This window comes from Chrysemys picta, chromosome 17, assembly GCF_011386835.1.
Source record: "Chrysemys picta bellii isolate R12L10 chromosome 17, ASM1138683v2, whole genome shotgun sequence".
Classification (NCBI taxonomy): domain Eukaryota; kingdom Metazoa; phylum Chordata; order Testudines; family Emydidae; genus Chrysemys; species Chrysemys picta.
The window spans coordinates 1,787,895-1,802,187 of record NC_088807.1 but is presented as its reverse complement, the minus strand read 5'-3'; the positions used below and the strand labels follow the sequence as shown (position 1 = coordinate 1,802,187).

Genomic DNA, 14,293 nt, shown 5'->3' with positions numbered 1-14,293 from the left:
GGAAGTGGGGACTAGTGGTTAGAGCAGGGGGGCTGGGAGCCAGGACTCCTGGGTTCTCTCCCAGCTCTGGGAGGAAAGTGGGGACTAGTGGTTAGAGCAGGGGGGCTGGGAGCCAGGACTCCTGGGTTCCATTCCCAGCTGAAGCACGTAGAAGTGCCTCAGTGTAACTGAGGATCGAGCGCTGGCTGGGGTCCTCGAGGCACCTGCTGGCAATTCCCTCCCCGTCACCGATCTCCACCTGGCGGGTAGAGCTACACCAGTGACTGAGGGAAAAGACCAGCTCCCCGGCAGTGTAAATGGGCGTCACTCCCCTGGAGTCAGCGGGGCCAGATCCCCGGCGGGTGCAAATCAGCACACTTGCACCGGCGTCCATGCAGCTCCTTGGCTTTCCTCCAGTGGCGGATCTGGCCCTACGGCTCCCCGTGGCCTGGCCCCGTTTGCTGACTGCTGTAAATATTCAGGTCAGAACAGCCCGAGCTGAGCAGATGATGAGGCCAGTTTGGGGATGTGAAACTCCCCCGGTGAGCTGTAACCTCCCCCCTCCCAGAGCCGGGGGAGGGGGTGTACCCCAGTGCACTGGGGAACCAGAGCTGTGGCTGGTGTAAACACACTCCAGTGGAGCGGCGGCGGATTCACACCAGCCGGGGATCTGGCCCCATTGACTCCAGTGGAGCGAGGGCGGATTGAGACCAGCCAGGGTTTGGCCTTTTCCCTGGGCCAGCTAAGCCAGACAGGGACAAGCCCCTCGACCGCCTTCCCGCTGCCTGGGGGCTCTGCACAGCTCATGTTCCCCCGGGCAGTTCCTCCCGCAGACGCCCGTCCCAGCTGGGCTTGCGTGCGATGCTGCCGGGGCTGGGCCCAGCCAGGGCGCGATTCCCTCTGGAGCTGGGACGCGCCCAGCGGGGGATCACGGTTGCGGCAGCAGGGCCTTGCCGATTACCCCCGGTCCTGGATCTCTCCTGCTTTGACCCGGGTCCAGCCAGCTCTGGATGACAGGGGAGTTCATTGCTTTGTAGCGATAGTGCCCACAAGTGCCCTGGGCAGTAGCGTGGCCTATTGGCCAAGGCCCTAGACAAGGACTCAAAACGTCTAGGTTCTGTTCCCAGCCCAGTACTGACCCTGGGCAAGTTCCTGCCCTGATCTGTGCCTCAGTTTCCCTTCCCACCCTTTGACTGTTTCGACTGGAAACTCTTCAGGGCAGGGACTCTCTCCCACTCTGTGTGCAGCGCCCGGCGCGACGGGGCCCCAATCTCGGCTGGGGTCTGGGCAGCGCCTGGCGCGACGGGGCCCCGATCTCGGCTGGGCTCTGGGCAGCGCCCGGCGCGACGGGGCCCCAATCTCGGCTGGGGTCTTGGCGGCGCCCGGCGCGACGGGGCTGTGATCTCGGCCGGGGTCTGGGCAGCGCCCGGCGCGACGGGGCTGTGATCTCGGCCGGGGTTTGGGCAGCGCCTGGCGCAATGGGGCCCCGATCTTGGCCGGGGTCTGGGCAGTGCCCGGCGCGACGGGGCCCCGATCTTGGCTGGGGTCTGGGCAGCGCCCGGCGCGACGGGGCCCTGATCTCGGCTGGGGTCTGGGCAGCGCCCGGCGCGATGGGGCCCCCTGATTTTGGTCGGGATCTATGTGATGCCCAGCCCAATGGGTCCCCAATCCCACTGGAGCCTACCGTTGCTACCAGTATAATGAAGCGGGTTTAGATGAGCACAGCTGCACCGATTTCGATGGCGGCTGGGCTGCTAGACCACAGTTGGGGATCTGAAAGTGACCCATCAGAGCGAGCGGGTGGCACTGAACAGAGATGGGTGTAATGAGTTTGCAGGGTCTCGACTCGGTTCTTAGAGGGATGGCCCTCTTCATTGCAAAACCCCTCTTGCTGGCAGACCAAGGAGACCAAGCTCCCGGCTGCCCCCTAGGTGGGGGGTGTGAGCGGGAAGAGGCGTTACAGCCTGGGGCAGTGGGGGCAGTGGATGGAGCTGTGCCGGGTCACGCCGGCCGGGGATCTGGCCCCTGAGAGGTTCATCAGTGGAGGCAGAGGGTGAATGATTCCCCTTGGCTGCTGTCCCTCCCCCCAGCCCTGGGATGGGCTCCTGGCCCCGCTTCTGCGCTAAGCAGCCCTGAGCTGGGTTTGCACTGCAATGGGAGACCTGAGGCACTGGTGCCCAATTCCCCTCTAAGTGATGGGAGCTGGGGGCTCCCCAGGGGTGGTTCCCCCTAACTGCCCACAAGGGTGGCTCCAGAGCAGCTGGTACTGACCCACCAGCCCCAGCCCCTCCCAACCTAATGAAACGTCCACCCCAAATTTGGCTGTGCTCTGCCTTCCCCGTGCAGCCGGAATCGACCCAGCCCCTGTCGCCTCGCTATGGGTCCGCGAAGGGCTGAGATCTTGGCCGGAGCCGCTGGTTTGTGTCAGATGGAAAAAACCCCACCAACGGCTCCGTTGCATTCCCCAGCCGTGAGGCTGTTGTCTTAGCAGGAAGGAATTTCCTGCCTCTTGACTTCGGTTATTTAGTTTTTGGTCCTATTAATACGATCGCTATTTGCTTCCCCCAGCCTGTGGCTTTCCAAGTTGTTTTGTTTTGCACTAGGATGACTGCTCGGTCCAGTGTTGCCCTGGGACAGGCGAGAGCTGGGCTCAGCTGCTCGCTCTGGCCAGACGGGGTGAGTCACTCCATGGCCTGCGTCAGTCTCTCCCCCCTTGGCCGATCAATCAGCGCAGCTCCACCCGTTTGTCCAGCGAGGCGCTGTGCTCAGGACTCTCCCCAGAGGAGGGAGCGCTCGCTCTTACGCACACGCGTGCCCCGCAGGGACCCCTCTAAGGGATGGGGCGGAGCGGGGGGCTCCATCGCCATGTGGCACATTCGGACTTCGGCCTCTGGTGCTACCAGTTCAGGCGGGTGGGTTTCTGCAATGGAGCGGCTGGATCATAAGAACTGGGCGGAGACCCTGCAAACTCATTGCTCCCGCCAGAGAGGGGGAATCTCCTCTCTCCTATGGGTCAGGTTCAGAGCCGCACGATCAGCTGGAAGTCACCGCAGTTGAGTGCAGCTGTGGCTCTGGCCCCCCCTTATTACAATAGCAGCCGTAGGCTGCAACTGACATCAGGCCTTGTGCTGCAGATAATAACCCTTCCCTCCTCTGTTTAAACTATCAGCTCCGGGTTGGGAGGAATTGTCTCTCACTCTGTGTGTGGGCAGCGCCCGGCGCGCCGGGGCCCTGATCTCGGTCTGTGTCTCTGCAGCGCCCGGCGCGACGGGGCCCTGATCTCGGTCTGTGTCTCTGCAGCGCCCGGCGCGCCGGGGCCCTGATCTCGGTCTGTGTCTCTGCAGCGCCCGGCGCGCCGGGGCCCTGATCTCGGTCTGTGTCTCTGCAGCGCCCGGCGCGACGGGGCCCTGATCTCGGCCGGGGTCTCTGCAGCGCCCGGCGCGACAGGACCCTGATCTCGGTCTGTGTCTCTGCAGCGCCCGGCGCGACGGGGCCCTGATCTCGGTCTGTGTCTCTGCAGCGCCCGGCGCGCCGAGGCCCTGATCTCGGTCTGTGTCTCTGCAGCGCCCGGCGCGACGGGGCCCTGATCTCGGTCTGTGTCTCTGCAGCGCCCGGCGCGACGGGGCCCTGATCTCGGTCTGTGTCTCTGCAGCGCCCGCCGTGACGGGGCCCTGATCTCGGCCGGGGTCTCTGCAGCGCCCGGCGCGACGGGACCCTGATCTCGGTCTGTGTCTCTGCAGCGCCCGGCGCGCCGGGGCCCTGATCTCGGTCTGTGTCTCTGCAGCGCCCGGCGCGACGGGGCCCTGATCTCGGTCTGTGTCTCTGCAGCGCCCGGCGCGCCGAGGCCCTGATCTCGGTCTGTGTCTCTGCAGCGCCCGGCGCGACGGGGCCCTGATCTCGGCCGGGGTCTCTGCAGCACCCGGCGCACCGGGGCCCTGATCTCAGTCTGTGTCTCTGCAGCGCCCGGCGCAACATGGCCCTGATCTCGGTCTGTGTCTCTGCAGCACCCGGCGAGACAGGACCCTGATCTCAGTGGGGTCTGGGCAGCACCCGGCGCGACGGGGCCCTGATCTCGGTCTGTGTCTCTGCAGCGCCCAGCACGACGGGGCCCTGATCTCGGTCTGTGTCTCTGCAGCGCCCGGCGCGACGGGGCCCTGATCTCGGCCGGGGTCTCTGCAGCGCCCGCGAGACGGGGCCCTGATCTCAGTGGGGTCTGGGCAGCACCCGGCGCGACGGGGCCCTGATCTCAGTCTGTGTCTCTGCAGCGCCCGGCGAGACAGGACCCTGATCTCAGTGGGGTCTGGGCAGTGCCCAGCCCGAGGGGGCCCTGATCTTGGCCGGGGTCTGGGCAGCGCCTGGCCCGATGGGGCCCTGATCTAGGTCGGGGTCTGGGCAGCGCCCGGTGCGACGGGGCCCTGATCTCGGTCGGGGTCTGGGCAGCATCCAGCCCAACGGGGCCTGATCTCAGTCGGGGTCTAGGCGGCGCCCGGCATGACGGGGCCTGATCTCGGTCAGGGCCTCCAGGTGCTATAATAAGAAAACATATTTGTACCCGTGTCATGCTGCACCTGGCAATCTGGGGAAGTGGGTGTGAAAACCGCAGACCAGGAGGTTTATCTAAACCTGCAACGCTGGGGAAAGAGGATGTCGGAGAGATTCACTGTAGTTGCACTAACATATTTGCAATGAAATTAATAGCTCATAAAAAATCAGAGGTTTTTCATCTCTGCTGCAGGGTTTTTTCACCTTTCTCTCAAGTGACCAGTACCGGGCATTGCCTGAGATGAGATCCTGAACTGAATGGATTCCTGACGGATCCCCGTCATTCCTAGGTTTCATTTATAATTTGCCAACAATGACCTGGTTTCATGGGAATCCCGGGAGATGTTTTGCGTTCCCTCCACCAGTTTTGCAGTAAATAATAATATTTATCATTGGCTTTTTTTCAGCAAACACCTTGAATTTCACAATTTCCTTCCAATAAAGAACAATTTTAGCAGTGACGTAATTTTCACGGAGCAACTGAGCACAGACCTCAGAAGGCGGGACCCTCCGGAGCGCCAGGGCACTGGGTGCAGGGGCTGTGCTGGTCACAGTCTGCCTGGAGGTGACAGCTTCTATCCCTGCGGCCCCCCACCCCGTCGCCTTGGCAGGCCTGCCCGTCGGAGTTCTCCGATTGGTGATGTCATGGCGAGCAGTGCCCAGCCAGGGAGGGGCTGGTTTGGGGGCCTTCTCCCCCCCCCTCCGGCCAGGGGAAATAGCATTTTGTAGCAGCGCTAACAACCCAGGGAGTGGCTGCAGCCTCGGGGGGGATAAAGGCCCTAGCGCCAGATGGGGCCAGATCCCCTGTTGGTGTGAACCACCATCGCTCCAGTTCCCCACTGACTCCAGTGGTGCTGTGACCTATTTAGACTGCCTGGAGATCTGGCCCATGAGACCCCCCCAGCCGGGGGGGCGGGGGGAGCGGCTGCCTGCGTGAGCGGCGATTGGCCGGCAGGGATGGGATTCCCCAGCAGCGGGCTGCATTAGGGATTAGATTTGGCCTCTGCTCAAGGCTCTTGGCAGCTGGCCCCCCCCCCGGGCTCTTTCCTGGCTCGCCGGTCTGATGGATGGTTTGGTCCAGCATGAGCTCCTCCGGAATTCATCGGGGTTACCTCAGGAAATACGGTGAGCGCCCCCTCCCTTCCGCGCCGCCGGCCCAGGGGGTCGGTCCGTCCCCGACTCCAGAGAGCTGTCTTGATTCCTGTCGCGATTTTCCTTCCTGTATCAAAAACCTGGAATGAGAAGCAGCATCCAGACCGCAGTGAAACTGCCCTGGGATTCCGGGGTTGACTCTGGATTGATCCCCAGGGGGAGTTGAGATCAGAATCTGGCCCTGAGCCCATTGCAGTCAGGGGGTGCAGATCAGGATCTGGCAGTCGCTGTGCTGTGTGAATAGCACCCCAGGAGCAGTGCCAGCCCAGGGACTCTGGAGTTGTTGGTGACAGGCATTAATTAGGCACCATTGTGGGGCCTGGAGTATCTCGCTGCCAGGAAGGAGAATCTCCAACCGAACCCATTAGTGCCAGTGGGTATCCCGGCTAAACGTCACCCCTTGTTTGAATGGCCTGGTACCCTCAGGTCCGGTTCTACCCCCTTCTCCTCAACTGCACCCCGATTCTAACCCCAGGCAGCCCAGCAGGGCCTTCAGCTCCCTTCGTTCAAACACCCCCGGCACCGGGGCTAAGGCGCTGGGCCAAAGCCTGTGGGTTCAAAGGGGGCTTTGGGAGTGGGGCCAGCTGGGGAACCCCCAGGATCTGTTCTCTGGACGTTGGAAAATGGTTGTTCTTTTTCTCAGTGGTGACTTTGTGAAAAGACCTGGTGGGGTTTTGAAAACCAAACCCCTAAACCTTTTGAGCTTGAAAACCGCCCTGGAAAAACGAACGTTTTCACAGAATCTGGACCGTTTATATCAAACCTGATTTTTTTACAACAAACCGAAATCTGAATTTTTAACTGAAAACTATTTTTTAACCAAAAGCTTAATTTTTTTTTAAACAAAAACCTCTTTTTCCCCAAATCCAAGCACTTTTACTGAATATTTTTTATTTTTCTTTGAAATGTCAATTCACATTGTCCTCTGTAAGAGAAAGCCATTTTTGATCAAAAATATTTGGACGAAGAACATTTTGACCAGCTCTAACTGGTAGGGATCACAGTTGTGGCAAACTTTGCAGGGTAAATTGCTTTTGCCTTTGGAAATCAAAATCAATTCTTAATGAAACCAGGAGCCCGGTGAGTGGGCGAATGAATACATTAGCAGCCCACGGAGCCATTCGCTCCCAACTGGCTCTGTCCACTGGCGAACCGAGGTGTTCTTTTTTCTACCAATCTCACCTGCCCCCAAAGGGTCACATTTTCTTCCGATGGCCCCAGCAATCCCCACTTGCTTCCCTTGTCCTAGTTGCCCACAGGGATTTAGCATTGTCCCTCTGCTGCCTGTGTCTGTGCGTCCCCCCCGCGGGCCGGGATTAGAACCGCCAACCCTTGATTGAATTCTAATCCCCAAATGGCCAACCGAATTTAATCCGGGGTTTAAATCTGCCCCGTGCCCGGCTCTGGGAAGCGGCTGCCCATGCCTCCATCCCTGCCGGGCACCGCGGGAGAGTCACTGGGGCGGGTGGCTTTCTGGGGACGCTGTGTCTGGCGCTCTGGAGAAAGCACCGGGCGCAGCTGGGTTGCAGATACGCGCGGGCTGCCTCCATGCCAGGCCCCGTGCCACATGCCCCACCATGCCGGCTGAGTTCCGGCACCATCCCCTCACGTTTGCCATCTTTGAGGGGCTGGTTCCAAAACCAAAATGCTGCTAGGAGACCCTGGGTGATTACATACATCCTCCCCCCCCGGTCCACCTCTCCCGCTCACTGTTCGACACCCGGGTCACCCTCCAATGCGTGGGGCTCTCTGCCCCCCGCCCGTGAGGCTGGTTCCACCAAGGGCCTGGCCTTCGGAAAGCCGTCGGAACTTGTGGCAGGGTCCCCGAATGCCGCCTGCGGCGCTAAGGCTCCCCCCAGTGACCCCTAACCCTCCCTTCAGCAGACAGGAACGACAGCTCTTTAGTGGGGTGGGACCCAGGCCTGGATCAGAGACCCCCGTCAAGATCCATCGGCCTCCTTCAAACGCTGCTCTGGCACCGAAAGCCTGGACGCTGGCTAGGCAGCGGTTTGTGGGCAGGCCGATCTCAGTGTCCCCTTCTGCTCCACCAGCCGTGCTACAAAATCCCCCCGCGTTTCCCGCGGTGAGTTTTCCCCGCCGTCGGGTCTTGCTCTGGTTACGTAGGACTCGCCGTCCCTGTGTAGGTACCCACAGGCTGGGACCCAGTCCATAAGCCAAGCAGATGGTTTCTGGGTGTTTCACAGACCTTGACTCAGCCTCGCTCGGCTCTGAACCCTTTCCAATCTCCCAGCAAGCAACGGGCTCCCCACCACAGATCACACCAGCGCTTGCACTGTAGCTCCCGGCAGGGGCCCCCTGCTGGTCTGTTATTGTAGGGTTGCTGATGAACACCATGTAGCATATAAATTATATACTGATGGATCATTGGTCCTGAGCACTGGGGATGTTGACGCTGCTTTGTTATTGTGGGACTTTTAAAAAATATTGTCCCAGCCTCAGGGCTGCTCTAATTCATGCGCTATCCCCCCTATGGGCCCTGGGGGGGGCAGAGACTAGCCACACCTCTGATCTGCCCCCTACGCCCGGGGTTGGGAGCAGGGTGGGGGCCAGGCCCTTACGCCAGCTCCACTCTGGCCAGGGAGGCTCCTGTGCGGGGTGGGGGGGGCTCTCAGGGGGACGATCCTGCACACAGCAGCACAGAGGGGCCTCAGCGTGACAGGCCCTGGGAGTCTCTCCCGGCTCCCTGCGGGTGGGGCTGGCTCTCCCGCCCGGGCTGCGCCGCTGGTGGCCCTGGGTTCACCCCCCAGAGGCTGGTGTGCGGTGAGACGCTGGTGCCAGGGGAAGAGCAGTGCAGGGTCTAGTAGTGGGGTACCAGCTGGGGACACAGGTTGATTCCTGGCTCTGCCACAGACTCTCTACATGACCTTGGACAAGTCACTGAATCTCTGCCCACGTGGGAAGAGAGTGGGGTCTAGTGGGGGAGCCAGGATACGAGTTCTGTCCCTGACTCTGAGAGGGAGTAGGATCTGGTGGGTTAGAGCAGGAGGGGCTGGGAGCCAGGACTCCTGGGTTCTATCCCTGGCTCTGGGAGGGGAGTGGGGTCTAGTGGTTAGAATGGGGGGGGGCTGGGAGCCAGGACTCCTGGGTTCTCTCCCCAGCTCTGGGAGGGGAGTGGGGTCTAGTGGTTAGAGCAGGGGAGCTGGGAGCCAGGACTCCTGGGTTCTCTCCCCAGCTCTGGGAGGGGAGTGGGGTCTAGTGGTTAGAGCAGGGGGGCCTGGGAGCCAGGACTCCTGGGTTCTTCCCCAGCGTGAGCTGGGGCTAATCTTTCCCTCGCAGCTGCCAGGCAGGATGACGGGCAGTTGGGACTTGGCCCCTCTCTGCTTTGCAGGGGGCTTTCTCTTTAAGCAATGGAAGGAGAAGTTCCTTTTCCTCTCCATGGACGGGAGCCTCCTGATCTGCCGTGATGCCCAGTCCCCGGCTGAGCTGGGCATCTCGCTCGGCACCAGCTGCCAGGCCATCCTGGAGGGCAGCGAGATCGGCGACCTGCCCCGCCTGCCCCTGGGCGCCCAGCGGGATAGCTGCTTGGGTCTCAGCCTCAGTGACGGGAAGTTCCTTCTGCTGCTGGCCCCGGACAGCCAGGAGTGCAGGTAAAGCCAGAGCTGCTCCAAGGGAGGGCGGGCCTGGGGCCGGGGGCTGGGGCCGTGAGGGTGCGCGGGGAGAGCTGAAATCCACGCAGATGCTGGGGGCGGCGTCGGCGTGCCCCCAGCCTGGCCAGACCAGCTTCGCTGCTGCTCCCTGGGAGAGAGTTCTGCCAATGGCCCAGCGAGACGCAGCCGACCGGGGGAGTGAGCCCTGCTCTCCTGGGTCCTGTGGGGCTGGCGAGGGGTGGCCGGCTTGGTAGGATGTCGGGGCTAATGAGGCTTTTTCCTTCTCCCCCCCCGCTGCAGGCAATGGCTCAACATCCTCCGCAAAGTCAAAGAAGTAAGTGGACTCGAAGTACCAAACACAGGGCCGGGGCCCTGGCTGGCATCCGTCACCGTAGCCAGCGTCCCGCGACGGCAGCTCGCAGCAGCTCAGCTGGGGCCGCTGGGAAAGGAGGCAAAGGCACCAAGGGGCTTTTGGGCCTGGCAGTTTTGCGGTGCCTCGGTTAACTGCCTGAGGAGTGCGGGGAGGGCCAGGGGGCCGCTCAGTCCTTGCAGTTCACCCGCGGCCCATCCACCTCCTCTGCTCCGAGAACAACTCCGGTTTGGAGCTTGGGCTATTCTGGGGCCGAGGCTCAGTCAGAACCAGGTCCTTCCGTGCCGCTCTGGGCTGGGACCGGGTCCCTGTGAATCTCCCTCCCGCCCCATGTAGGGATCGGGGAGCTGATTGTCTCCTTTCGCCCTACGGCTCCAGGGGGACCCGCGGGTGCTCAGCACCTCTGGAGTAATCGGGCCCTCGGGTGAAACCCTGGCAGTCCATGGAAATTTTGCCCTTGACATCAGCCGGGCCAGGATGTCACCCACGGGTCCCGCCTCTGCCCTGGGTTGATCTGCCCCCTTCGGCTGGTCCATCTCATTGTCCCCACAGTGATGGTGCTTCCTCCCTCTGCACAGAGCTTCTCCCAAGGGCCCCCCGCGAGGTGCAAGCTGCACATCGACTCTCCGGCTAGGCAGTGCTGCTGGAAAGAAGCGGGAGGAGGTTCTCCTGGCACACAGAACAGAGAAGGTACTGGGACCCGGTCAGGCGGGGCTCTGGCTTTCTTGGTGCCAGAGACCTACCGTGATAGACTTGTTCCCAGAGTCCCGTAACTGGCCCTGGGGCACTCCCACCAGGACCATGCCCCGGGTCCTGGAGACAGGGTCTCCTGCTACAGTCTATTCCCAGGACACTGCCCAGAAGAGATGAGACGCTCGATCAGAGAGGGCCCGATGCATGACTGTTCTCTACAGTCTGTCCCCCCAGAGCCTGCCCAAGGTTGTTTGAATGCGCCGGCGAACTGGGCTCCCCCCCTCCCCCCAGGGCGGCGATTCCACACCCTGCCAGATCTCACTGCCAGGCAGTGCCCCCTGACCCTCAGCTTCACCCCGCTGGCTGATGCCCCTCAACGGCTCTCATGCCCTCCTCCATCGCCGCGCTAGGCTTCCCGGGCAAATTTGCTCTGGGGTTTAGCCCTCGTTAACTGGCCTAGGTGGGGTTCTCTGGGCTGGGTTATGCAGGAGGTCAGACCAGGTGATCACAGTGGTCCCCTCTGGCCACTCCAGTGCAGGTAAAAACAGGAATGGACGTGGGTTCTTGCCACCTCACGAGCTTTGGGGCCTGGTTCTGATCCCACGCAGGCCTTACTGCACACAAGCTGGTGCTGGTTGACACCTCAATGATTTTGGCTTAGTTTAGGCCTGTTCCTAATCAATGTAAAGTAAACCCAATTAAGCCTAATGTGCAGGTGCAAAGTGAGAGCCTTTTGCACCAGAGTAATTTCACTGCTGTGTAGACACAATCTGGTGCCAATCAGGAGTTGCTGCATTATTGTTAGTCTTACAGTAGGACCTAAAGACTCCAACAGAGGCTTGGTCTACACGTAAAACAGGCTGACCTATCTAACTTGGTCAGGGGGGTGAAAAAATCCCACGCTTGGTTGACCTAATGACACGGACCCAGTCCTAGTGTGGACACAGCGAGGTTCCAGAAGAATGCCTCCGTTGCCTTCGCTCCTGTCGTGCAGGAACGTGATGTTCCTACACTGACAGAAAACCACTTCCGCCGGCACAGGCTGCATCTGCGCTATGGGGTTAGGCCAGATTGTACCGTCAGATCTGGGCCCCACGGCGCTGGGTGCTATGGGGTTAGGCCAGCATTGTACCGTCAGATCTGGGCCCCACGGCACTGGGTGCTATGGGGTTAGGCCAGCATTATACCGTCAGATCTGGGCCCCACGGCGCTGGGTGCTATGGGGTTAGGCCAGCATTGTACCGTCAGATCTGGGCCCCACGGCGCTGGGTGCTATGGGGTTAGGCCAGCATTGTACCGTCAGATCTGGGCCCCACGGCGCTGGGTGCTATGGGGTTAGGCCAGCATTGTACCGTCAGATCTGGGCCCCACGGCGCTGGGTGCTATGGGGTTAGGCCAGCATTGTACCGTCAGATCTGGGCCCCACGGCGCTGGGTGCTATGGGGTTAGGCCAGCATTGTACCGTCAGATCTGGGCCCCACGGCGCTGGGTGCTATGGGGTTAGGCCAGCATTGTACCGTCAGATCTGGGCCCCACGGCGCTGGGTGCTATGGGGTTAGGCCAGCATTGTACCGTCAGATCTGGGCCCCACGGCGCTGGGTGCTGCGCAAGCCCAGAGACAGCCTCGGCCCAAAGAGCTCACAGTCCCATCAGACAAAGGAAGCCTCATTCTTCCCAGGGTACCCAGATGGGGAAACCGAGGCACACGGAGACGGGAACGTGACTGGGTCACTAGCAGAGCTGGGAGTGGAACCAGGGTCTCCCGAATCCCCATTCAATGCATTAGAGCTGACATAGAACCGGGCCCAGGGTTTGGCTCTGGGCGACTGACCCTCCTTCTCCCCCCATTTCTGCCCCAGCCACCAGGAACAGCCTGTGCAAGGAGACTTGCTCGCCCCGTTGCCTGCGCCACGGCTCCCAGATGCACGCGGGGGTGAAGGCCGCCTGCCTGCTGATGGGGGGAGCAGCAGCCGGCCCCACCATGGGCTACATGGTGACCTCGGCCACGGCCAGCCGGCCTGGGGAGATGCACCCCCCCGACTTCAAAGAACTGGGCTATCACCCGTCCGCCTGCGATGCTGAGGCCTCCCAGTATGAGACGCTGGATTACGAAGGGCTGGACCAGGACTTCGACGCGCTGGATTTCGGGGGGTTTGCCTTCTAGACACACACAATCCTCCCCCCGCCCAGATTTAAAGGGCTAAACCGAGACTGGGTGGGGGTCTTGCCGCTGGCTTAATTTCCTCAGAAACTAGTCACCTCCCAGCTCAGAGGGGCGGCGCATTACGCAGCCTTACCCTGGTGTCACAGGGGAGGGCAGGTGTGGGTGTGTGCGGGGGTTTAACAGGGGTATTTTCTCTTCTCCCAAGATGGGGATTTGTTTGTTTGTTTGTTGTTTTTTTAATCTCTCCCTCCACTGTGTCCGACTGTCCTCAACACTCAGGTTTCCCGTGTGCCCCTGCTGCCGCGGTGACTCAGGCTTGACTCCTGCCCTTGGTTATGTCCCCTCCCCCCACTAATGTTACCGTGGGGTAACTCACGGCAGGATCGGGCCCCCCCGGAGTGTTCATTCTGCCATTTTTTTGCATTAAACTGTAGAAATCTCCTCCAGTCTCCACGTGGTCTCTGCTCGGCCGGTCGGTCTGCGGGGGTGTGGGGGGGTGAAAACAGCAGCCCTGACAGGACCTTCCTAATGAGGAAGCTCTTTACAAGCATGTGCTAATTAATCTTCAGCTCTCTAATGTGGGTGAACGCCCTGATTTTAAAGAGAGGGAAACTGAGGCATGGAAAGTCCCAAGTGATTTAGCAGCCTAAGGCCCTGCCACAATAGAAAGGGTCGTGAAAGTGTTGTACTTAAAGTACTGCACAGGATCTTTTCAGGGGGAATAAGGCAGAACGCCACATTTATTAGTAATACATGTATTTATTAACACTGTATTATATGCATATAATATATTACACTTACACACACACACACACACACAAACCCATTCCGTCTTGTTGTTACCAATTAGTTGCTCCCCTTAACTTCACTGGCCAGGTGAGTTAGATGGGGGAGGGGGTGGAGCCGGGCTTCTGCCGATCCGGATCGATGCTCCCATGTTGACAAGACGAGACCCGGGGTCCTCTGCAAGACACCTTACTTTTATAGCAGCTTTCCTCTTATGCAAATTTATACCAGATTTAAACTCTGTGTCTGTGTTCATTGGTCCTTTGTGCTGCTTTCTTTTGAGTGTTGTCCCAATGCTGCAAAAAGGGTGTTTCCAAAAGAAGGTGCTTGCTTCTAACCCCCGAGGCCGTCAGTATGTCTGCTTGTCTTTAATGAGCCCACTTGACACGTTTTATTGTCCTTGGGTCTGGCTCCCAGCCCCTCTCCAACAATTGAGGCTGTCTGGAGGTGCTGCCTTCCATGCCTTGCTCATCCACACCTCATTCATTCAACAGGGCAATTGATTAAGGGGGGGGAGGGAAGAGCTCTTGTTCTACTGCTAGCAAAAAGAAATGTTTCTTCTATCTTATTCTATCCTTAGGGGCTATAATATTATACCAAGGGCAATGCAAAGTTTCTAAATGAGGCTTTGATACAAAGTTCCATGAAAACAGAGGTCACACGTGGGTAGACCCACCACAAGGTTATATGAAGAGGCACAATGTAAAGTCATATGAAAATTATCAGAGATTGATCTACATTGTCCCCCTTTTGACCTCTCAAGAACAATTCTTGAGTGGTCACCATATAAATCTTTTGTATTTGTTGCAAACCAACCAAACAATTATAACCAGGTGAATATAACTAAAACCATTACAATTGACTAAACACCAGGTATAACATAAACACAAATGCAAACAATTATAATTATAATAATTGGAAATACAACAAAACCATTACCATTACAATAATTGGGTACATTGACAAACAAAATGAGGCCCAAGTTTGATGCTGCAATAG

General features: G+C 59.6%; 1 protein-coding gene across 1 annotated transcript; it reads left to right on the top strand.

Annotated features, from left to right (window-relative positions):
- The first annotated feature begins 5,218 nt into the window (after positions 1 to 5,218).
- LOC101938155 (uncharacterized) lies at positions 5,219 to 12,943 on the top strand. Its single transcript, XM_005310534.4, has 5 exons — positions 5,219 to 5,646; positions 9,023 to 9,281; positions 9,582 to 9,615; positions 10,230 to 10,341; positions 12,204 to 12,943. The coding sequence occupies exons 1-5, from the start codon at positions 5,589 to 5,591 to the stop codon at positions 12,506 to 12,508; spliced, it is 768 nt and encodes a 255-aa protein (XP_005310591.1). The 5' UTR covers positions 5,219 to 5,588; the 3' UTR covers positions 12,509 to 12,943.
- The last annotated feature ends 1,350 nt before the right edge of the window (positions 12,944 to 14,293 follow it).